The sequence below is a fragment of the Trachypithecus francoisi genome, unplaced genomic scaffold (assembly GCF_009764315.1).
Source record: "Trachypithecus francoisi isolate TF-2019V2 unplaced genomic scaffold, Tfra_2.0 Lachesis_group6, whole genome shotgun sequence".
NCBI lineage: Eukaryota > Metazoa > Chordata > Mammalia > Primates > Cercopithecidae > Trachypithecus > Trachypithecus francoisi.
The window spans coordinates 105,221,255-105,246,320 of NW_022681471.1; the positions used below are offsets into that span (position 1 = coordinate 105,221,255).

The 25,066-nt window shown below is 36.7% G+C and overlaps 1 protein-coding gene across 1 annotated transcript in view; it reads left to right on the top strand.

Moving 5' to 3' along the window:
• Window positions 1–25,066, top strand: part of DMD (dystrophin) — a 2,224,438-nt gene that overhangs the window by 648,198 nt on the left and 1,551,174 nt on the right. Inside the window, 4 exon segments of the mRNA XM_033201414.1 lie at window positions 31–150; window positions 16,113–16,214; window positions 16,322–16,429; window positions 24,017–24,196. Coding sequence (XP_033057305.1) covers window positions 31–150; window positions 16,113–16,214; window positions 16,322–16,429; window positions 24,017–24,196 — 510 coding nt within the window.

Genomic DNA, 25,066 nt, shown 5'->3' on the forward strand with positions numbered 1-25,066 from the left:
TAATTTATTTTAAAACATTTTATCTTTCAGGTGCTTCAAGAAGATCTAGAACAAGAACAAGTCAGGGTCAATTCTCTCACTCACATGGTGGTGGTAGTTGATGAATCTAGTGGAGATCACGCAACTGCTGCTTTGGAAGAGCAACTTAAGGTCAGATTATTTTGTTTAGCTAACTAAATATGTCCTTTAAAGGAACTATACCTTGAAAAGTATTTTAAAAATTTAGAATGCAATTTATATATTAAAATACTTAGAATACAATATGTTTGTTTAAAATAATTCAAATTATTGTCTATTTCTGCACATTACCATTTCATTCATTGTACACTATTTGTTTACATGAGTTTCCTGGAGTAGGGGAAACATAAATGGATATCCATTTTTTAAATTATATTGAATCACATATATTAGATAACTAGTCTGAGGCATGCTGTTTAATATTTATGTTCTCTTCAAGCCTACAGTCTAAAAGAGGACAAAGATAAAAATCAAGAAAAATTACATTTAATTAAATAATGAAACATTGAATGCTTTCACTGTATTTATTCCGGGAAGCCTTCAGTTGTAGTCTTTATGAGAGTATAGCAGAATATTTAAGTCATGGGATTCTGGTTGAAGTAGATATTTAGCCTTTTAAGCCCTCTTCCTACCTGAGTTGTAGTAGTTATGCTTTTAGAAACACATCCAGTACATTTTAACAAAAGATGATGTGTAGATATTTTAAAATTTTTGTATTTTCTTCCAAATGGGGAACAATAAAGTTGTACTGTAAAAAAACAAAAAAAAAAAATCGATAGATATATGTACGTATACCAAAACATCAGCATTAGGGAAAATATAACAATTTATTGTTTTGAATAATTATACAATTGTGAATGTGTGTGTGTGTGTATATATATATATTTGTGATATTTATTGTAGAAAAATAAACCTCTACTGTAAAAAAGTTTCAATGGGGTTTGTACACATATACCAGAATATCAATATTAAGGGAAAACACATTAATTTATTGTTTTATATAATTATAGATTATATTTGATGCACTCATTCTGACCACCAAATGCCTGTCTTTCCTTTGTGACAAAAGTAAAAGTGATATGTATGTCCAAGAATCCAATCAATGTGGGTTTAAATGGCTTATCAGCCCAAAGTAGTAGTAAACATAGTTTCTCCTACCTAATCTATAACACGCTTTCTTAAAGCCTTACCTCTGTTTTCTTCTCTTTTTGTGTGAAGTGTGTTTTTTTTTTTTTTATTCCAGTGAAATGTCATTTCCTCAGGTTACTACTTTAGACTGCTAATCTCCAACAATGTTATCTCGTTCTCCATCATTAAATGACACGGAAAATCTTTTGACCAAATAGGCTGGACATGGCTAGAACACAGCATTTCATATATACTGGTGATCCATGTTAATTGCTTATGTTTCAATGAAATTTCAGGGATCTAAAAAACTTATGACCCTAGATTTGATATATATTATCAAATATATGATCCTTATATTATATATATACACACACTCATAATAAGCTAAAGTGCTATGCTTTAAAGAATTCCATAATTCTGGTACAATAGTAACTAATTGCAGATGAGTAAAAATCTAATATTCAGTATTTACCAGAAATTTTCAATTAATATTAAATAAGGCTGGGAAGCAGGGGTTGAAGGGAGGTTCCTGGTAAAAAAATACTTAAACGCAGACATTGTTCTAAGGCATAGAGTATTTCCATTTAAAATAACAATTCAAAGCACCCATTTCATCATTAGCTGACCCAGTGCAAATAGCTTTTCAATATAATTCATCCAAAGTGATGCTTATGTGGTTAAGGCATCTTGAAAAACAGTCCACAGAACTCACAGATGGTTGTGTGGTGGGCCTAAACTCTTCTATATTCGTTTTCTTACTTGCTTTCATTTTCACCTTATTTTCTGCCTTTATTTCTTTGGCCCAAAGACAGCTACTAAATATCGGTACATGTATTGATTATCCCTAATTTGCATAAACTCTATCTGCATTTGTCCGTGATTGCATACCTCCTTAATGGCTACTACCTTCCAGCCTCCTCTTTTCTCTTCAATCTCTTTTCCTCATTTGATGTTCTCATTTTGCCTCTAAATAGCTCTTTAGTGTCATATGACTTTAAGATAATCTAGACTAGTGTTGAAAAGGGCAGCATTAATAGGAATCAAGTGGAAAGAAAGCCCTTGCTATAACTTTTTCTTTCTTTCTCCATCCTATCAGTTCCCTCAGTCCCAAAGGAATCCATGCTTGAATTCTATACCTTATTTTTAACCATTGGCTGGAATTGTCCTGGAATGCTCTGCTTTCATTTGACTTTGAAACAGGTGATTCTTTCTTAGGTTCTTTGCAAGTCATATGATCTTGTCTTACCTAGTTTAATTTTTAAAAGCAAGAAGAGGGGGAAGAGAAGATGGTAGAGAAGGAGGAGTAGGGAGAAATCATAAAGTATTAAAAGATCAATAAAATATAAAAACATAAATTTAAAACAAATACCCTGGGTATGTGATAATTCTAGGGTAACTGCAGGGATTATGGACTATAATATGTTTCATACTGGACTGAGAGGGATTCTGGTAGAAGTTATTAGAAAAATTACAGGAAAGAGAAACAGGTATACGGATCCCCTAAAAGAAAAACAATCATCAGGAATCAGAGAAGGATTTTAGCAGGCTTTTTACTAGAGCAGGGTCTGGCTATCCATAACTTATTTCTCAAAACTTATTAGTGTTGAGTGCCCATCCCACACCTTCTCTTCCTCTCTGTGGCATCCCACATCACCACAATGCCTTCATCCATTGTGCTACAATTCTGTTGAAATGCCATCCAGAGGCTCAAAAAGGATAGCCAGCTGTCTTTAGTAAAGAGGTACAGATGGAGGAAACAGGAAGGGAAGTCCCCATTTAGTCCAATAAGAGAGAGATGCATACTTAACACTCTGAGTTAGAACTCTAAGAATACTTCTGATAGAATATATCTGCATGTATTGATTTATTCTGTGAATTCTATTATGATGATATGTTAGGATTCCTCGAACTTTAAAATACTTTTAGAGTCTTCTTTGGAAAAGGTTTGAAAAAACCAAAGAAAAGTCAGACATATGTGCTTAGAGATTCTGAAAGATGACATAGCTTATGAAGTGTAATATTCTGAAAAGTGCATTCTCTGATAATTAGATTCTCTCTCTCAAAGGTTCAGCTTGTCCCTCAACAATATTACCACAGGTTAGAATCTTGTCCTTAACTTTAGCGGCTTCCAGGATGTTAGTGCCTAGAGAGTCTGTTTTGTAGGCAGCGATGCCAGTGAACTAATTTTATTGAGAAATATTTTTATAAACTAAATTTAATAACTAAAATTGGTCATTTATATAGTCTTCAGTCTTAGAGGTCATTACCACATCTCTTTCTAAGCATTCCACATGCCATTTTAATTTTTTTCAACAAGTACTTGTTAATGTTCTTACCGTGTCCCAGGGATTGTTTTGGGTAACCAGGTAAGACAGTGGAAAAAAAGAGAATTTGTCACTATCTACCTGGTTGGGATGGGTGATTTGAGAGCCTACTGCCTTCCTCGGAACCCTGGAACAATGGTGACCATATCTCAGTCTCCCTCATTGAAACAGAATGCTAATTCTTTGTCATCCATGGTCACTATGATAGGCAGGTAGATATGGGAACTGCTCTCTTGGTACATGCAATCCAATAGAATAGACATTAATAAAGTATTTTTTTTAATGAGCAAATGTTAAAGAATGGATGTAACTTATTTATAAAGGCAATAAATAAGCTTTTGTGATAGGAAATTATTCTGACTTAAACTGAAGTTTGAAGGCAATAGATGATTGCTGAGGAAAGTGATGTTTAAGCAAAGATCTCAATAATAGATTGGAGGAACATGGATAAAGTGTGCATGTAAGTGTCGTGGGATCCTTGGATGTCACTTTGCCAGCCGGAAACCTCTGTGGCAGGCAGCCTCTCTGCCTGGGTTTTGTTTGTGCCCACTGGGCTCCTTCCACCCACTCAGCCTGGCAGGCTGTGCTTGGCTTGCACTACTAGGCCGGATCCCATGCCTGCCAAGGGCAAGCCAGGCACAGAGCAGCAAGAAGTATGTGAGCAAGCAAGCACAGGGCCTGGTCACTGTGCACAGCCAAGCATGCCAGATGCAGTGGAAGGCAGTTCCAGGTGCCAGTACAGGTGGCAGCTCCATGTGAAGCTGTGGCTGGACCAGATGTACCACATGTAGCTTCTGCTGCAGGAACCGATGTCTGGACAGGGGGAACGTGGTGGCACCTGAAAGCTTAGAGACACAAGGAACCACAGAGCCCCAAAGAGGGTGTTATAGCATGTCACAGCCCTGGCTTGAGGAGCCCCAAGGTCTGGGATCTGCAAAGGGCCATGGCTCTTCTCTCTTTCTCATGGCCCACAACATGGTGAGCGGAGGGCATGTCTCAGCCCTGTTTGTGTTATAGCTCTTTTGTCCTGCCATTCAGCAGGTCCTGAGTTCTTGTCCCACATCCAGGAAGAATGAGGTACGCGGACAACTGGAGGGTAAGCAAGGTGGAGAGGAGCTTCATTGAGCGAGAGAACAGTTCTCAGGAGACCCATGGTGGGTAGCTCCGTTCCACAGGCAGATCATCCTAGGTAGTGTCCAGCTCTCAGTAGAAGGGAGACCCATGGTGGGTGGCTCCTTTATGCAGGCAGGTCATCCTGAAGAGTCAAGGAGACCCAAAGTAGGTAGCTCCTTCCTGCAGCTGGTAGTCCCAATGTCTAAATTTGTCTGAGTCCGGGATTTTTATGGGCTCAGAAGGGAGGAGGTATATGCGTATTGGTTCATGGACAGCCATGGATAGGCCCAGAAAAACACCATCAGTTCTCAATCCGGGCCACAAACTCCACCCAGAACTGGCAGCCCAGCCCCCAAGCTGCAGGCCATTTCTGGCTTGAAGGAGGGGTTTCTCCTTGGACCTGCCCCTTTCTGCCCAGGAGCCAGTCTGCTTCCTGCCACCATCAACATGCCATCCATGGAGCCCAGGCAGTTTATGCCAAGGGGTACCTGCAGGCCACACCGAGCTACCCTCAGTTCCCACTCAGCCTCTCTCTCATGCTTATCAGTGCCCAAAGTCCAGAAGGGCCCAAGGCAGCAGGGGGCTGGCATGCCAGCACTGTCCTGAGTACACACATAACCAGATTGTGACAACACCCAGGCTTGGCTGCAACTTTGCTTCTCCTAGGAGCCAGTACAGGGAGTGAGGAGATGCCAGGTTGTGGGAGCAGACATTCTGAGCATGTGGAGGCAGGGGGCTTCCCAGGCCCCCAAGAGCACAGGAATGCCCATGTCCAGAGCTGTGGCTGGGTGGCTGCAGCTGCACCTGAGAGCATGGGGTCCCACCCTGACAACTGAGTAGGGAACAGGGCTCCTGCCTGTTGCTGGCCCTTGGTGGCTCCACAAAGTGCACAGCTCTGGCCATGCCTCCCTTGCTGCTGCTGGCATCTTTGTAGCGGCTGCTCCATACAGGCTGCTGCTGCCATCATAAGGGAAATTGGTGGGAGGTGGGTAGAGTTTCTAGAATGGATAAATGGTAAATCAAGAGAGCATGGTTTAAAAAAATCTGCATGAAAAAAGACTGTAAAAAGAACATAAAGAAAGCCTTTTGTTCTAGGGAGCTAACTGTTTCTAATAAAGAAAGAACCAGAAACATGGTTAAGCCCATAGCTTATAGAAGAAGCGCTAATGAAAATATCTTCCAGAGAAAAAGCAAAGTCGTTCAATCCCTATTTTTAGATATGTTATTCCGTACAAGTTAAAAGTTGAGAGCCAACTATAGATGTATTGAAAGTCTGTATGGTCGTAGAACCAGGAGAATTTCTGGCCATATAAAAGCCATTTGAATTATTTTGTTAAATGACTTTAATATTGAAGTTACTGCCTAACGTTTTGGAGAATTAACAGTATATGAAAAGAATGAGGCCAGGTGCAGTGGCTCACACCTGTAATCCCAGCACTTTGAGAGGCTGGAGAGGTAAGATTGCTTGAGCCAAAAGTTCAAAGATTAGCCTGGGCAACGTAGCAAGACTATCATACTGTATTTTGATTTTCCCAAAAAAAAAAAAATTGTAAAGAATGTATAAAGACAGGGTGTATTAGGGTTCTCCAGAGGGACAGAGCCAACTGGATGGATGGATGGATAGATAGATGTGTATATGTATATATAAAATATACGTTTAGGGGTTTATCATGGAGAATTGGCTCACATGATTACAAGATGAAGTCCCATGATACATGTGTTTTGAGTAGAGACAGAGTTTCACCATGTTGGTCAGGTTGGTCTTGAACTCCTGACCTCAGGTGATCTGCCAGCCTTGGCCTGCCAAAGTCTTGGGATTATAGGCCTGAGCTACCATGCCTGGCATGTATCTGGTAATACTGTAAAAGAAAACTTGCACAGACAGTTGAACAGGCAAGAAAGACTTTATTCCAGACTACAGAAATATGGATCAAGACTATTGCCATAGGGGAGAGAGATGGAAATTGTTTCCAATGAAAGAAAGGCAGGAAAGATTTTAAGCACTGGGGAGAGCTAGTAGAAAACTACTGGAAGATGTTAGGGGGTTAGAATGGTGATTAGGCAATCTATGATTGTTAATTTGCACTTAATGAAGTTAGGCTCCTACCTCCCACAGAGACTGGGAGAGATAGGCGTGCTATCATAACAATTACATTTCAAAGAGATGGCTCCTAGGTCCTTGAGAAGATATTCTCGGGTTAGAAGAGTTACATCTCAAAGAGGCAGAGAATATGTTTATGGTTGCAAGTTTTCTTAAAGTTTATATGTATATATATAATTATATATATTATATATATATAATATATATAGTTGCTCTAAGAAAAGAGAGGTCAGGAGCCTACAGTTAAATAAAAACCTGTCTAGAGTTTAGTTACATTAAGTTTGTTTTGGTCAGTTGGTCAATAAAAGCCATTTTATTTTCTTCCTTTTTAAAGATTATCTTGACTGCTTTTGGCCGTTTCGATCTCCATATGAATTTTAAGAACAGCTTGTGAACCCTGCCCCCAAAAAGAATCTGTTGTGGTTTTAATTGATTTCATCTATTCTCTGGATCAACTTGTACAGAATTAACATTTTAATTACATAAAGTCTTTCAATCCATGAACATGGAATAACCTTTCATTGAGTTAGGCCTTTATTTTCTCTCAGTAATGTTTTATAGTTTTTAAAGTAAAGGCTCTAAACTTCCTCTAAGATGTATTTCTCGGTTTTTTTATATTTTTGCTGTTATGAATATATTTTTGAAATTTCATTTTCTATTTGTGCTGATATGAAGAAATACAATTGATTTTTTTCTTGGTCTTGTATCCAGAGACCTTGCTACATTACTTAATAATTTGAATACATTGTCTATAGTGTTATTCAGATGTACATATATAGGTTGTTTTTGAGTAATGACAGTTTTCTTTCTCATTTTCCAGTTATTTTTCATGTTATTAATTTTCCCTGACATATTGTACTGTATAAATACTCTAGTACAATGGGAATATTGTGGTTATTTATTTCTCATTTTAAGTCTCAGAGGCAAGACCTTTAATAAATCATCATTAAGTATGATCTCTCCTGTAGGTTTGTTGTAGGTACCTTCTGTTCTTAATATTCTAAGAGGTTTTATTACGGGATGCCAAATTTTATATATATTTCCAGAATCATTTGAGATAGTCATATTTGTTTTCTTACTTATTCTGCTATATGTCAAATCACATTGCTTAGTTTTCTAATGTTAAAGCCTTTCTTCCTGAAATGAACTAAACCTGGATAAGACGTGTAATCTTTTTTGTGTATTGCTAGATTTTCTTTGATTCATAGTTATTCCTTTATGTCCATGAAAGTGGCCTGTTATTTTCCTTTCTTGTAATATGCTTGCTAGGTTTAAGTACCTGATTATGCAGGCTTGGGAACTTGCTTCATAACTGGAATGTGCAAATAGGAAACTTTTAAATTAACATTTTTTATGTATTTAATACACATAAAAATGTGCATTTTTAATTGGAATTTCAAAATTGCATATTTCCAGATTTTCCATTTTGGAGTCAGCTTGAATCATTTGTGTTTTTCTAGGAATTGGTCTATTGTATCTAAAATTACAGATGTATTCAGATAAAGTTCTATTTAGTCCCTATGGTATTTAATAGTATTGTATTAGTTAGCATTGTTTGAAAGTGAGAAAAATGTGACATGAACAAAGAATTTCTAACCTCTCTGGAGAAAGCAAATGATCTAATGATCGTCAGTCTGTTTTTCTACGTAGTAACCAGAGCAGGAGTCAAGTTGCCCTGTTCTTTCCAACACAGGCTCTTCATTTAGCCACAGTCCCCATTACTACCCATTCTCTTACACCTGCATTATTTTATGCATTTTATTAGGTATGTACATTAGAATTTGTGATTTCTTGTGATGTCAAGATGTGGCATGAGACATAGAGGGATATTTATTTTCTATGCCCTTACTTTTAAATAAGATACCTGTTGGAGCCTGGGCTCAGTGGCTGATGCCTGCAATCCCAGCAGTTTGGGAGGCCGAGGTGGGCAGATCACTTGAGGTCAGGAGCTTGAGACGAGACCGGCCAACATGGTGAAACCCTGTCTCTACTAAAATACAAAAATGAGCCAGATGTGTGGTGCCTCACACCTGTAATCCCAGCTACTTGGGAAACTGAGGCACAAGAATCCCTTGAACTTGGGAGGTGGAGGTTGCAATGAGCCCAGGTCGTGCCACTGCTCTCCAGCCTGGGGGACAGAAAAAGACTCTGTCTCAAAAAAAGAAAAAGAAAAAAAAGATACCTATTGGAACATGACCTGGTGTTTAAAAATGTAAAGGTAAAAGATTTTCAACTCTTATACAAAACATAAGCTTTATCAACTATAGAAAAAATGCAAACAAAATTATAATTTAGTGTCCTTCTAAAATGTTTAACTTTGTTCTGTAGTAAAATTCTGTCATGCTCCAGATTTATCACATCTGGAATAAAGGCTGGTTTTTTTATTGACTGAGCTCTAAAGTCTTACTATCACAAGCATCTCAGTAATTCATCACAGTTTTAAGAGCACTTTCACATTTACTTATCTATCTGACCCTAGCAGTTACCTGGCCAGGAGAGTCGGTACTTTTATCTCCATTTCACTGGTGAGAAACTAAAGCACAGCAAGATTGAGTTTGTTCACAGATGTTATGAAGTTGGACAACAGTAGAACTGAAGTGAGAATGCAAGAAGTTTATATTTTATGTAATGGTTAGCAGATTCAAAGATCCAAAAAGATAATTCTAAGCCAAAAATTGGGGGAGAAAGCCACCTATTGATAACTACAGTGGAAGTATTCAGCTTTGGGACATTTGTGCAAGACATGAATCTCAAAGGTAGGAGCCCACCTCAACGAGCTCAGAGTCTGCGAGGTATAAAATGATAAAGAAGAGGAAACCTCCTGGTACCAAGGAATGCCTGGGAATGTGATGAATGCTGGAAAGAAGACTGTTATGCTGGAATGCTCCTTAGAACTCCTGCTCTTTATTCCTGGTATCCCAACTGAATAGACTGGTGGGAGCTGGAGAGTACAGAGTTTATTAAGCTGCCAAAAAACATTAAATATATCCTGCAAATAATAACAGCAGTGACAACAATAAAAAGGCTTTTCCAGATTTATTCATTAGCGCTTTGTATACTCATACAAGTAAATGATATATGAAACTGACTGAAATAGCGTAGAGAAGAACATGCTTCTTCAAGTTAAAATCTCACTACACTTTGAGCACAATTGTAAAGGCAGAATTTAATTAACAACTCAGTCATATTTACTTTTTAAAAATAAGTCTTGGCAAAGGCCACATGTTCTTAATCTGGAAGTGCAAGTATTTTCTGACGTTTTAAGATTAAACAAATATAGAGTTACAGTGTGAAATGTTTTTGAATCAAATTATAAGCTTCAAATCCTTGTCAAGCAGATTAGATAAAATGTTAAATCTAGTCAAACTTCTGCTAAAACAAAATATGAAAAGACTCCAAAGGGATTCAGCATCCGGATGTCTCATTGTAGGTTGTGTAGCACAAATTAGAAGGCATATCTTTTATAATGAATGCTCTACTGAGTGAATACCATTATGAACGAGCATGAACTTGTAGCCAAATGGATCTGAGGTCAAATCCCAGACACTCAGTACTGTGACTTCTGTGACCTTAGACAAGTTACTTAACCAATCTGTCAGTTTCCTCATCCGTAACTTGCCCCTTTGGAAGTGACAGCTAAAAGTTCCTTGAGTTCAGACACAAGATTATTACAGGATCATTTAAATAGAAGTAAGAATTATGCTTTCAAAAAACACTTCCAGTAATTGTTTCATAACTCATCAAAATATCTGCCCTGTACCATATGTTAGTGAAGATATAAGGTACACCATTTTATAGTATGTTGCTCCAGTTAAGTTTGTAGAAGCGTGTAAAACTGAGAACCAAACCACACCCTTGGCTAAATGCTATTCAGTAGGACTCTGCCACATTTCTAGCCTCGTAATGGATTTTTGTTGTTCTCAGTGGTTTTTGATGTGATTTCCATTTCACCATCAGTAAGATTAAGTTGCTTATACTTTTTAACTGCATAGTTGTTGATAAAGTAAGAAGGAAAAATCAAGAAATAAGTGATTTTCAGAAGGCTCATTACACACAAAATTCATTTAGTGGAGGAGTGTATTATAGGGTCTTAACCTACAATGAAATAAGATGGGTTGTTTTTGGTTTCTCTTTTATAAAGCCCTGTTGCTGATGCATTGTGTGGTCCATGGCACATAATTGTTTCCACCTTAGTGGATATATGCCTGGGAACACTCTATGTCTTAATGCCAGTACTGATGGGTACAGTTGAGGTTTCATATTCTGTCCCTGGTTCCCATAAATTCAAGGGTCACCATACTTAAGATTTACCTCCCAGGCTTGTCAAATTTTCCTCACTTACCTTTATCCAAATGTTCTTTTAGTAGCCATATTTCACTTTTGCATTGAAATGGCAACTCAACTAAACAAAGGAATTCAGATGAGAAATGTCCTTGGCACATATAACAATATGAGATGTGAATTAAATGGGAGGAAAAAATCCTCCCCATTGTGGATCTGAGCATGGACGATAATGGAGTTGTGATTTAGTCCATGAAAATATATTAGACAAAGTGAGCTGACCTTTAGCTTCGCTTACTGCTGAGACAAAATGAGAACATAAATAAAAATTCTTTTACCATTTTGTGAGAGTTTATAATTCATTGGTTTTACATTTATGTGTATAATGTTTATCTAGCTCTAAAAATGTGCATTATTGCTAAAAGCTCAAGGGATTCCTGTACGTAAATAGAAACTCAGAGAAACACTGAGCTGAAGTTACATATTCTTTTTTCTCTAGAAGAGGTTTCTAATCCTAATACAGTGGTTCTTTAAAAAAAAATATTAGCCCCATTTGATCCAATTTCTTACACTTGTCTAGCAATTTTTTTAAAGCCATTCAGGCAATGATAGGAACCAGCATCTTTGATTCTAGAGCTGAGGGATAGTCTTTCAATGTTTTGCTTCATTCTTTGTAATTCAAATTAACGCCAATTGCTAAGCAATAAATAGGTAAATCCATAAATGTAAGCACTTTGTGTACATCTATTTATACTTGTACATATGACATCACAAAAATGTACGGGCAGATGTGTACAGCGTATGAGCAAGTAATTTCTGTTTCACTTATCTACTTACACTGAGATCAGTAGAAAGCACTATGCCTACATTGCTACAGAAGTGACTTAGTTTCAGTTCATTGAGTATTTTCTAAGAATAACATAGGTTTAAAGCAATAGAATATGTTACTAAAGGATATGTATGCTCTGTCATGTTGGAAACCTTTAAAGAATGTACTTGAAGACTAAACATCTATTTGTAAAGATGTAATGGGTGCCTATCCAGAGTGAATACAGTAAAATAGATGACCCTTGGCAGTTCTTAGATTTGATGTAAGAACCATGATCAAGCAAAATGTAAACAACGACCAACTCTTAAATAACTTGTTTCAAATCAATAATACTTTCCAATACATACTCTTGTTTAGTATTTGCAATTCTTTAAGGGGTTGGTATTATTTTCTTCGACAGACATTTAGACACGTATTTCTTGAAAATAATCCACCTCTCTTAAATGTCTTTTGTATTACTCCTTTGTGAGGGCTATCATTAAAAAATAACATGGACTGGTGGCTTAAACAATAAAAACTGATTTTCTCACCATTCTGGAGGCCAGAAGTTCAAGACCAAGGTACTGGCAAGGGTCGGTCTCTTGTGAGGCCCCTGTCCTTGGCTTGCAGATGAATGCCTTGTTCCTGCGTCCTCACGTGGTCTCTCCTCTGTGTTGTACACATCCCTGGTGTTTTGCTGTGTCCAAATGTCCTCTTCTCATAAGGATGCCCATCATATTGGAATAGAGCAACCCTAATAGACTCATTGTAACTTAACATCTATTTAAAGTCACTATCTCCAAATATGGGCACATTCTGATATAGTAGGTGGGACATAGGGCTTCAACATGGATTTCAGGGGACACTATTCAGCCTGTAACATCTTCTGTTTATATTTGGCATATCCAGATAGTTGATACATATTTGTTATATAGTAAATTAATTACCAATGAATGAATGCATTGATGGCTATCATCACCGGGCATGGTGGCTCAAGCCTGTAATCCCAGCACTTTGGGAGGCCGAGACGGGCGGATCACGAGGTCAGGAGATTGAGACCATCCTGGCTAACACGGTGAAACCCCGTCTCTACTAAAAAATACAAAAAACTAGCCGGGTGAGGTGGCGGGTGCCTGTAGTCCCAGCTACTCGGGAGGCTAAGGCAGGAGAATGGCATAAGCCCAGGAGGCGGAGCTTGCAGTGAGCTGAGACCCGGCCACTGCACTCCAGCCTGGTCGGCAGAGCGAGACTCCGTCTCAAAAAAAAAAAAAAAAAAAAAAAAAGATGGCTATCATTAACTGTAAGCTAAATATTAGCTGAATCACAAACTTGCTCCGATAAATTATCAAAATTATCTATAATCGTTATTTGGATACAAAGGACACTTTTAGTGGCATTTTTAAAATAGTTGTCTTAATAGGTTGCCTGTATACCCAAAAGAGTGTTTACAGCAATCCCTCCCTCCCTCCTTCCCTTATCCATGGTTTTGCTCTCCTTGGCTTCAATTACTGGCAGTCAACCATGGTCAGAAAATATTAAATGAAAAATTCCAGAAATAATTCATAAATTTTAAATTGCATGCCGTTTTGAGTAGCATGATGCAATCTTGTGCCATCCCACCTGTGTCCCACCCAGGACTGAATCACCCCTTCGTCCAACGTCTTCATGCTGTCAATGCTCCCCACCCATTATTACCTGTCTAGGTTCTTAGATCCACTGTCATGGTACCGCAGTGCTTGTGTTCAAGTCACCCTTATTTTACGTAGTAATGGCCCCAAAGTGCAAGAGTAGTTATGTTGGCAGTTCACATATGCCAAAGGAAAACTGTAAAGGGTTTTCTTTATGTGAAAAGGTGACAATTCCCAACTTAATAAGGCAAAAAAATCATATGCTGGGGTGGCTCAAAATCTGTGGTAAGAACAAATCTATCTGTGAAATTATAAGGAAAGAAAAATAAATTCATAAATACTATATATAGGGTTTTGTAGTAGATGCAGTTGTAGGCACCCACCAGAGGATTTTGGAGCATATCCCATGCGGATAAAGGAGAACTACCATATTAGTTTTTTGTGACTCATTCGGTGAAGAAAACTGCAATATTACATGCATCACATTAATATATCTCAGAGTTTCAATAAATGTGAAAATCTTATGCAACCTGGAATAGGAGACCTTTATTTGGATTTGTACTCCCACTAAAATCAATTATGCATTTCCACCTATGGGGTTACAGGCTTAAAATACTGCTTCAGTGGACACTATATGTCTTGTAGTACTAGAGAGAAGATGCTGTATATACTTGGAAGTCTCTATTTTGTTTATGAATAGGATGCTAAAGCTTGAGTTTGCCCCTTCTTCCATTGACTGTCTTCTTCACTGGAGTTGATGGGCCACAATAAATTTCCCACATTTTGACTTTTAAGATCTGCATCATCACATCAGGCAGATGGTATAGTTTATACTTAAGAGATAAGATTTTCTCCATTTGAAACTTTTTTCTCCCACAACTAATCTATTAACCATTTTGTTACTTGCCATTTTACCTGACAAGTACTGACAGGGTCACTAGGAAGTTCACTAAAGAAATTCAAGTATGTTTTAGAAAAACCTACATATACGCATTCATAATAATTAGGTGGTTGAAGTTATTGAATTCATTGATTTACGGCTGGCACATTTCCTGTGGGTGTCTCATATCACTGAGAGCTATGGCTTTTATTGTAAACATAATTCAAAATAAGTTGAGTAGAAAGTGAAACTACAAAAAATAAAAACCGGTTACATTATGCTGAAAGCAATAACATTGATATTTATGAAGAAAAACTGAAAACTCACTTGTGACTGAGCTGCATATAAGTACAAGATGATTTTAATACTGTACGAAAATGTTGACTGTCTTCTGTTTATGCGTGTATATTTTTTAAGTGGTGGTAGATGAAACAATTTAAGAAACGTGACTCTCCAAGTCACTTAGAAGTAGGTGGATTAGGGTCAGGTGCAGTGGCTCATGCCTGTAATGCCAACACTTTGGGAGGCCGAGGCAGGTGGATCACCTGAGGTCAGAAGTTCGAGACCAGCCTGGCCAAGATGGCGAAACCCCGTCTCTACTAAAAATACAAAAATTAGTCGGACATGGTGGCGGATGCCTGTAATCTCAGCTATTGGGGAGGCTGAGGCAGGAGAATTGCCTGAACCCAGGAGGTGGTGGTTGTAGTGAGCTGAGATAGTGCCATAGTACTGCAGCCTGGGTGACGAGCAAATCTCTGTCTCCAAAAAAAAAAAAAAAAAAAAAAGTGGGTTATTTTCATGATGCTACTTTCATTTGCATTGTTTAAATCATGTGTTAATATCCTCTAGATGGGTTAATACACATACATAGTATCAAGTAACATAGAAATTATGAGACTTATCTTAGACAATAGATTTTTCAAAAATATGAGTTATAAACATTTTTCTAGCTCTAATTCTATATAAAATAAAGCATGTCAATATTTTATGATTTCTAGCGTTAAAGGTCCAACATATATGAGAAAATAAGTTTCTTATTTATGTGAAAAAGTCACAAAAAGTTGAAATTTCAGGCTATTAAGTGCATCATAATGAGGTTGAGCTGAATGCCATCTTTAAATGCTTCCTTTGCATAGAAAGCATCACAATACGTGTTTCCTTCCAAAAATCATTGATAGTTGGTGTATGTTGCATATTAAAACAATGTGTGTTCTTAGACATTAGTGACACATTAATAATATAGCAATTTTACTCGGAGATAAGTTTTCTCACTAGAGTAGTTTAGAAACAGAAAATTTAATAATTTTGTAATAATTGAGAAAATTGAAAAATCTACATATGATTAGAGGTTAAGTTACTAATAATTTTCTTCTACAATCCAAACGGTAGGCAATTCTCATTATGCAAGATTGCTTCAATTAAGAGTCTTTTGAGGCATTTTGTTTAGTAGTCAGATTTTTATTCTTTAGGGTGTATTTTCAAACCTAAGGAAGATACACCTTTTACTTGTTCTCATTGCAAAATCCTCTCTAATTCTGTATATATGTCTTTGTTATCTTACATTTGCTATGGAGCCATTTTATATAGTGATATAATAACCACTTCATATTGCTTGTATCTTTGCTTTTCTATGAAGGGTACAAGACTTGGTCAGATAAAGACAAAGTCACACCACTTATTTAAATGTAAACAGATCAGGAAGAGTGTCCTTTCCAACTTCTAGCATACATAGGAGACTCAATTAGATACTTTGGCGGATATTCATGCCATTTTTAATAAAACGTAGTTACTAATTGTTTGCTGATGCTGTGGTTGATTGTCTCTTCCCCAGGTATTGGGAGATCGATGGGCAAACATCTGCAGGTGGACAGAAGACCGCTGGGTTCTCTTACAAGACATCCTTCTCAAATGGCAACGTCTTACTGAAGAACAGGTGAGTCATGTGTGAGAAACTAGCTGTAAAAGGCATGGGGGGATAATACATTGGAAAAGTAAAGATTTATGTTTATTTATTCCTTGGAATTTTTTAATGTCTTGCAGTGCCTTTTTAGTGCATGGCTTTCAGAAAAAGAAGATGCGGTGAACAGGATTCACACAACTGGCTTTAAGGATCAAAATGAAATGTTATCAAGTCTTCAAAAACTGGCCGTATGTAATTTCTAGCTTTCAATAGTCTTATAACCCAGTAGTGTAGTGTATATTATCACTATTATTTAGTCTCTTCTTTGCTATGGAATATTAAATGTTTATTTTTGCTTGGATCATAGATGATTAAAAAATGCCATATTGCTACTTTTCTGAATTAAAATGGGAAAAAACTAGCTGGATTTTCAACTTTGTTTTTCAAACAAAGTTGTACTCTGATAAAAACACAGCATACCAGAATAAGACTTCAATTAAAATTAATAAAGTAATACTAAGAAACGTTTTTGAGCCTTTCATAAAGTTCTAAGCAGCATAGTTCTAAAAAAAAAAAAAGACTAAAGTTGATTCTCAGAATAATATGTGAGAGATACTAAGTGGTGATTATCCTCATATTGATGGAGTTTAACCTTAGTTTATTATAAAAGGATACCTGAAACTAAGTAACTTATAAGGAGGTTTAACTGGCTCATGGTTCTGAAGGCTGTACAAGAAGCATGACACTAGCATCTGCTCCTGGTAAGGGCCTTAGGAAGCTTACAATCATGGCAGAAGGAGAAGGGGAGCCAGTGTATATCACATTGCAAGAGTGGAAACAGAAGAGATAAGGGGAATGTCCCAGACTCTTTTAAACAACCAGATTTCATGTGAACTAATACTGAATGAGAACTGACTCATCACGAAAGGGATGGTGCTAAGCCATTCATGAGACATCCGCCCTCATGATCCAATCACCTCCCACCAGACCCTACCTCTAACACTGGGAATCACCTTTCAACATGAGATTTGGAGAAGACAGAGAGCCAAACAATATCACCTAGTTTTTCAAACAAAAAACGTTAAAGCCAATCAAATGGCATTGATTATAAATGCCTCAAGTTTTGAGAAATGAGATTTCTTTGCAGTAAATGGACTTCAGAAAAGGCTTCATTGAAACATTTGGTTTCTGCAGGAATTTCCAAGATTAAAAAAAATACTTCAAAGTTTCTCTTACTCTGAATTTTATCATTTCTAGTAAAAGAGGCCAGTCTGATACTGTGAGCTTAATTTTTCAACTGAAATATTCTGTATTATGATTTCTTAAAATTTTTGATAGATTTGAATAAATGTTCACTTGGTATGAACTTTTATAAAACAAATGATTGTAAGTAGTGTTTCATAATTTCACCTGAGTGAATCAATTTATATCTGTATTGATATTATGTATTGTACTTCATAATAATGAAATCATTTCTAAACTTAAGTAAATTTTCCCACTTATTTTAAATACATACCATTTTACCAGATACTTGTTTCATACATTTTTTTTTTTTTTGCTCCATAAATGCTAACCCTCATTGGTCTTTTAATTTAAAATAGATTCACTTATGTATTACTTGTTATTACAAGTTAGCTTACTATTGATAAGAAATTATTTCTCAATGAATATAGACTTTATTAAGTGATGTGACTACCAAAAATAGAGTTCAGAAAAATAACCTGTATATGTTTCAAAACAAAAGTGCAAAAATATCAACTATATTTGTAGTTTTGGCCTGTGGCTGATGGGACGCCATTGAGAGTTTGCAAAAGAATCATATTTGCATTTTTGTAATACTTTTTGGTAGGAAGATGTTTGATAGCATGAGGATTAATCAGAAGACCTGAACTAAGTAGCATTGGGTATTAAGATAAGGAGAGAAATATTAGAATGTTAAAATGTGATAAATGAAACTTGTGATAAGAGGCAGAAGTTCAAAATGGTTCCTAGACATTTCATTTGGGTGACTGGGTTCCTAGGAGAGTTACTAGCCCTAACAGGAGAATAGAAGAGGAATTGGTGGAATGACAAGAATGATAACTATTTCAGATTTGGATATATTCAGTGTAAAATGTCCTTGAGACATCCAAGTTAAAAATCCTTTCCATTAGTCAGTTCGTTTACACAACTAGAATCTCAGAAAAGGGTTCATGGCTAGTTATTGATTCAGAAGCAATCAAAATACTTCTGAGGGATTGTGTAGAGTGACACATTAAGTGAAATGAATAGATTCCAGGGGGAATGTCTACAGTCAAGGAGTAGACAGAGGACAAGATGTTAGCCAAAAGATTGAGCAAATACCACAAGGGGAAAGTAGTATCACAAAAATGAGGAGAATAAATACTTCAAAAAAGTAGGAAGTGATATACGCTGTCACATGCCACAGAGAAGAGAGGATAAATTCCTGATGGGTTCTATCATATCTAGAGGAATGGATGCATGGATTACATCTCCTTAAAGCAGAATATACCTTACAAACATTGTTCTTCTCAGGCAAAATATGAATCCTTGCAGTAAATAAGCGAGTGAGTGAGTGACCACTGATTATCAAAATGCAGTCATGCCCTCTGATTAGGAGCCAAGATATATTGCTAGTTAAATACAGAACCATGTGCTTCAGACAGTCAATCACAACAGTGATGGTCAATCATATTCTGTGGGTTGAAAAAGTCACAAGCCTGCCCAGATTCAAGGAAAAGGAATTAGGTTTCATTTCCTCCTGGAGAAGCACCAAGATCAAGTTATAGCAAAGCATCTGAGATGAGGATATTTTACAGCCATCTTTGGAAAGTACCGCATGCCAGAATAGTACAGTTATTTTACATGATGATACATTCCAAATCTTAATATCTAGTGAAAGTTCCTACCTATATTGTTGACTAGATTTACCAGTCATGAAAGTTGTTCTTAGGAAGCCACAAACTGACAAAATCCAAATATGTTAAAGCTAGATGAGATTTTGCATCTCATCTAGTGTTTCTTCAGTTTAATTGCACATCTAAAGTTCGTTAGGAACAGCTACTCAGGTTATTTCCAACAGAAAATCGAGATCAAGAAAAAACACAGGACCTGTATTCTACAACATTAGTATCAGACTTAAAATGAACACTAAGACATTCAGACTCAGGTCCAGGTCTTTCAGTCTATTTCAGTACTCCTCATGTCAGTTGATTCCTTGGAAAAAATAAGTGCAACTGTCATTTCTAACAATAATGTGCCTCTATGTTAACATTTTTGTGAGCAGAAATCTTGGCTAGCCTCAGGGCCATACAAATGCTCTTTTAACAAAGTCTCAATAATTTTCCAATAGGATTAAATTTGTATTATGTCACCTTGCTTGTGAACAAAGAGAAAATATGTTTTCTATAGGTCTTGTCATTTGATAGTTTAAGCCAATTAACAAAACCTGACAGCTGGTCTAGAATTTGAGGTAAAATTCCCCTGCTGACTCAGGCAGTGAATAAGAATTTAATGTTCATTAAAATATGTCACAATCTGAGACCCAAAACAGGTACCATCTGTCACCAGTTTTCACTACATGTCTAGGTATAGATACACTGTGCTAAACTCTCTTTTCTTTGCAATAAGTATAATTTGTTTTGAAATACTATCACTAATAACCCATGGGATTGTCTCCTCCTTACAGTTGGGGTGGGAGGTGGGGATTATGACATTTAATTTGCTGCTCTAGATCTTTGGGATTCGTGTCCAAATCGTGTAGATCTATTGTTTTTTATAATCAAAACTGATTTAAGTTTTAAACTGATTTGGCATCAGGAATAAAAATGAAGGGAAACAAACAGTAGCTTTTATGAAGTGAATTATAAGACTTGTAGAATCATGTAAATTATCATGGGAAGATCTGAGTCAAGAAGAAATTTGTTCCTGAGTAAGTGTATTGCTGCTGTGGGGACTGTTGGTGTTTGCCAGGGGAAAGACAGCTCTGGGGAAGCAGGGTGATTCAAGAGAGTATGGCATACAAGGGCTACAGAAGTACTTGGGAACTGAGGTTACTCTCAAATGGCTGTGGGCTCAAAGGACATGGATGAAGTGCTTATGGTAACTGAGCAAGTTCTTGTTGACAATGCTGTTTGACTTGCTACCTTACCTCAACTGCTGGGATGGCCATTCAGATGGAATCAATGCTTCTCAAAATGTGTTTCCCCAACCGGCAGCATCAGTATCAAGGAAATTGGTTAGGAATGCACATTGTTAGGTCATCTTCAGACCAATGATTTAGAAACTCTGGAAGTAGAGCCTGGTCATCTGCATTCTAACAAGCCTTTCAGGTAATTCTGGTGTTCTTTCAAGATGAGAACCTCTGTAATAGATCAACTTCCCAAAGTACAATTGGTTATTAGAATGAATTGGAGTACATCTTACATATAGATAAGTAACTACACATAATATAGGTGCAAAACTCAATTTTGACAATATATGAGAAATTGTCCTGGCATTATTCTCTTATGCATATTGCTGATGAGAGTGAGGTGAAGGTTTCCTGGGCCTTTCGTAATGATACATTATCTTTTCACTTCAAATCATCTTGAACAACTTATCTGTCTCTTCTCTGTATCCACTGCTTACCCAGTCTGATTTATTGACTGTACCTTCCTGCCTACCTTGGAGGTAGGTCCACATGCCTGGCTTCTATAAAAATAAAATATATTTCTTCTTTTACTATCCCCGCTGGCCTTTGCCTTGTACACATTTTCTAGATCTTCTTTTTGCCACCTGAATTTTCTAGAGCACTATGGGTCTCTGGCACTCATAGACCTATGGTTAATTATTGATATGTAGAAATACATATTTTATGCAATAATTAGTAACAAATCATAGTTATTTAGTATGCATATGTAAGACCTAAACTTAAAAGAGTCAGCATCAATGGATAGACAGGACAAAATAATTCTAATGAATCTATGATCTAATGTGTCTGGCACCATCACAGAGTTTTATTTTTCCTCCCTCTGTTAATAATCCTGGGGGAGTTCTTCTGGAACCGGGAAATGACTACTGAAAGATAGAGAGAGAGAAATTGAGACCAAATAACTAAGCTGCCATCATCATTTTTGAAACGCATATCTAAAATTTATTAGGTAGAAGTCTGGGTTCAGTGTTTTTGTCATATAGACATATAAAAATTCATTTATTCAGTAATCACACAGTGTAATTAAAACATTGGTTTTACTTTACCTTGAGTGCACTTTTCTTAATTGATTTTTTTTCTTTTTTGAGACGGAGTCTCGCTCTGTTGCCCAGGCTGGAGTACAGTGTTACGATCTTCGCTCAGGGCAACCTCTACCTCCCTGGTTCAAGCAATTCTCTTGCCTCAGTCTCCTGAGTAGCTGGGACTACAGGCATGCACCAACATGCCCAGCTGATTTTTGTATTTTTAGTAGAGACAGGGTTTCACTATGTTGGCCAGGCTGGTCTCGAACTCCTGACCTCGTGATCTGCCTGCCTCAGCCTCCAAAAGTGCTGAGATTATAGGTGTGAGTCACCACCTCTAATTTTATTTTTAATGGTGACTTTCACTTTCATTTTTGTAATGCTTACCAAATGTTTCTTCATTTGACTTAATACTAAAACAGGAGGCTTACAACACTCCTGACATGTTTCCAAATCATTACATACTTTGTTTAAATAATGGGTAGACCCTTTAGCCTTACACATATGGCTATTTAAAATAGTTTCTTACACTCGAGAAAGTAAGCCAAAGAGGATTGTACTTACATAATTTTATTTTTAATTTGTGTCTTTATTTATATTGTGCCTCTTTCTGTAGTTTAAAAAAAAAAAAGGAAAATGACACTGTATAATGTAACTGGAGGAATATACATTGAAATTGAAATTCAAATATGGCTCTCAGCTTGGGACAGGTAGCATAAACCTTTCTTCTAGTACTAATGCAAATATTCACTTAAATTTAATGGAAAGCTAACATATGAATTAAACAAAATGAATATGCAAAACCTATCTATTGGGCCGGTACGGTGGCTCATGTCTGTAATCCCAGCACGTTGGGAGGCCAAGGCGGGTGGATCACTTGAGGTCAGCAGTTTGAGACCAGCCGGGCTAACATGGTAAGACCCCTGTCTCTACTAAAAATATGAAAAATTAGCTGCGTGTAGTGGCATGTGCCTGTAATGCCAGCTACTCATGAGACTGACATAGGAGAATTGCTTGAACCTGGGAGACAGAGGCTGCAGTGAGCTGAAATCACGCCACTGCACTCCAGCCTGCCCGACAGAGTGAGACTCCCCCAACTCAAAAAAAAAAAAAAAAAAAAAAAAAATCACCTATGTATTGCTAAACCCCCACACCATGAGTTTTATTGTGATATGAATTCAATGTATAATATCTTAATTTGTATTTTGGTCTATTACATTCTTTCAAGCTCAGAAAAATACTGAAGTAATTGTTAAGGAAAAGTTAGAAATGAAATTTAAATTTCACTTCATTTTCCCTTAAAAATGGCATGAAGACTGAACTATAACATACACCAGGTGAAGCAGATTCTGAGTAAAAGACAAACTAATTGAAGGAGACACTAGAGCATTCTGCAGTTCAGAGCTATCAATGCTGGTGGCGTGCCAAAATGGACTACTAAGATTGTCCTTTTCAGGAAGGTGTATTGACTGCTCTAGGTTGGGGGCACTTTGGTTCATGAGTAATTGGTGCATCTGTTTCATGACAATTTCTATGCTGTATGTTATGTTCTTAAATAAACTTGGATTTGTTTCGGAAAGGTATCACGGTTTATATTCATTGTATTTGCTGCCAAATATGGGGTTGTTAAGTGATTGTAAGATAATTTTCGCCTTTATTTCCCTTCCTTCTTCTTTTTTGTTTACAAATTAAGTCAGGGAGTAATGTTTAGTACCCAGGAATTGAATTTCTCCGTGTGCCAGGCAACGTTACTGAGTCAAGTAAAAAAACTGCCCTGATTTACTGATTTCACATAAACCACTTATTCCTTTCAAATCAACCATAGGGAGTTTGTAACCCTCCACAGCTCACAGGAACTTTGGAAACATAAATGGCATAAAAACTGTTTCATAAAACACCTGAGTATTTACAAAATCTGAAAAGAGATGCTGAAGGATTTATATCATGCCCAGCGACTTAGTTCTTTTACTTAATGGGCTCTACAATTAGTTTTAAAAAATAATTACTCAAATAACCAGATGTTAATTGATTAATGGATGCTACGAAAATTTTAAGGTCAGTAAATCACATAATGAGATTTTTATCTCCAAGTGGTGAACAGAATGTTAAAATTGTGGAAACGATAATATTGTAATTTTATCCAAATAATCACAGCATTTCAGAATGGCAAGCTTCCTTAGCCATTCTCATTTTCTCAGCTCACTAGCTTTCTTCAGTACTCCTGGTACCTGATTGTCAGTTTTCGTTTGAATTCTGTCAGGAATTAAGGGGAAATCCAAAAGCCATGCCTTCCAACTTCCACATGTTGATCTCTGTTTTGACTTTTGAAGCAATATTACCTTTTCACTTGGATGTTCTTCAAATATTTTAAGGTCGCTCTTAATTGCCTCTAGTAGGTCTTTATTCTACATCTGACTTTCTTTTCTCTTCAAACTTCTTGGGAAAATTAGATAGATTATAACTTTCTACCTATATTTTTCTGAACTTTTGATCCTTTGCAGGCACGACTGAAATATTTTCTTATCTGTACAAATGAGCAAATACATGCAAAAGCAGATTGAACTATAGTGGTGTATAACATGTAACCCAGATTTATTCTGTGATCTTTCTTGTTTTAACAGGTTTTAAAAGCAGATCTAGAAAAGAAAAAGCAATCCATGGACAAACTGTATTCACTCAAAGAAGATCTTCTTTCAACACTGAAGAATAAGTCAGTGACCCAAAAGATGGAAGCATGGCTGGAAAACTTTGCCCGGTGTTGGGATAATTTAGTCCAAAAACTTGAAAAGAGTACAGCACAGGTTAGTGATACCAATTATGCTACAGATGATCTCAGAGATTTTTTTAAACTTGTATTAAGAGAGTAACATTATAACCCTACAAAAGAAGCAACCAGATTACTTTTTGCCCTGTGTTAAACAAAAACATGATTCTTTTGCCTGTCTTCTTGTTGGAGAATGGTGAGGAGGAAGAGTGCTAATTAACTGAACTTGTTACTGCCCTAGAGTGAATTTCTTCCAGCCCATAGTAATGGGGAACTGAGTGACTTAGAGCAGGTGAACAAAATCCTGGGAAACTGTATCATCACCATCTAACCCCAAATCAGAGATTGTTGGAACCACTAGGACCATTAACCAACTCCATTTTACTCTTGAGAAAAATGAAACTTAGGGAAGAAAAGTAAATTTTTCAAGACAAGTTAGTGGTAGGAGGACTAGGGTTCAGGTCCTTTGATTTCTTGGAAAGTTTTTTATTAGTGCAGTTAATTATCTGACTGTTGTACATTTTCTGCCATAGACTGCTGATTTGATAAAATCATGAATGTGGCTTAGTTATACTAACACATATGGGCTGTAGATTATGAAAACATCTCAGCTACATTTGGGGTATGTGGTTTTATTATAATAATTTTTAAAAATTTAATCACTAAAATGGGGTATTGTTAAAAGCTGAACCTCTTCTTGTCTTATATAATTGGATGGTAGAATAATGAGTAGTCATTCAATATATAAACATGATATATAATAGTATTTAACATATTCTGCCACATAGTCTGGCGTTATAAGGTATAACTTTAATCACAACTCATAGCTCAATGCACATGCATACACTTCCATATTCAATAGATTTTAGGCATGTATTTCCTCTATTGTGAGACAAGCACACAGAAT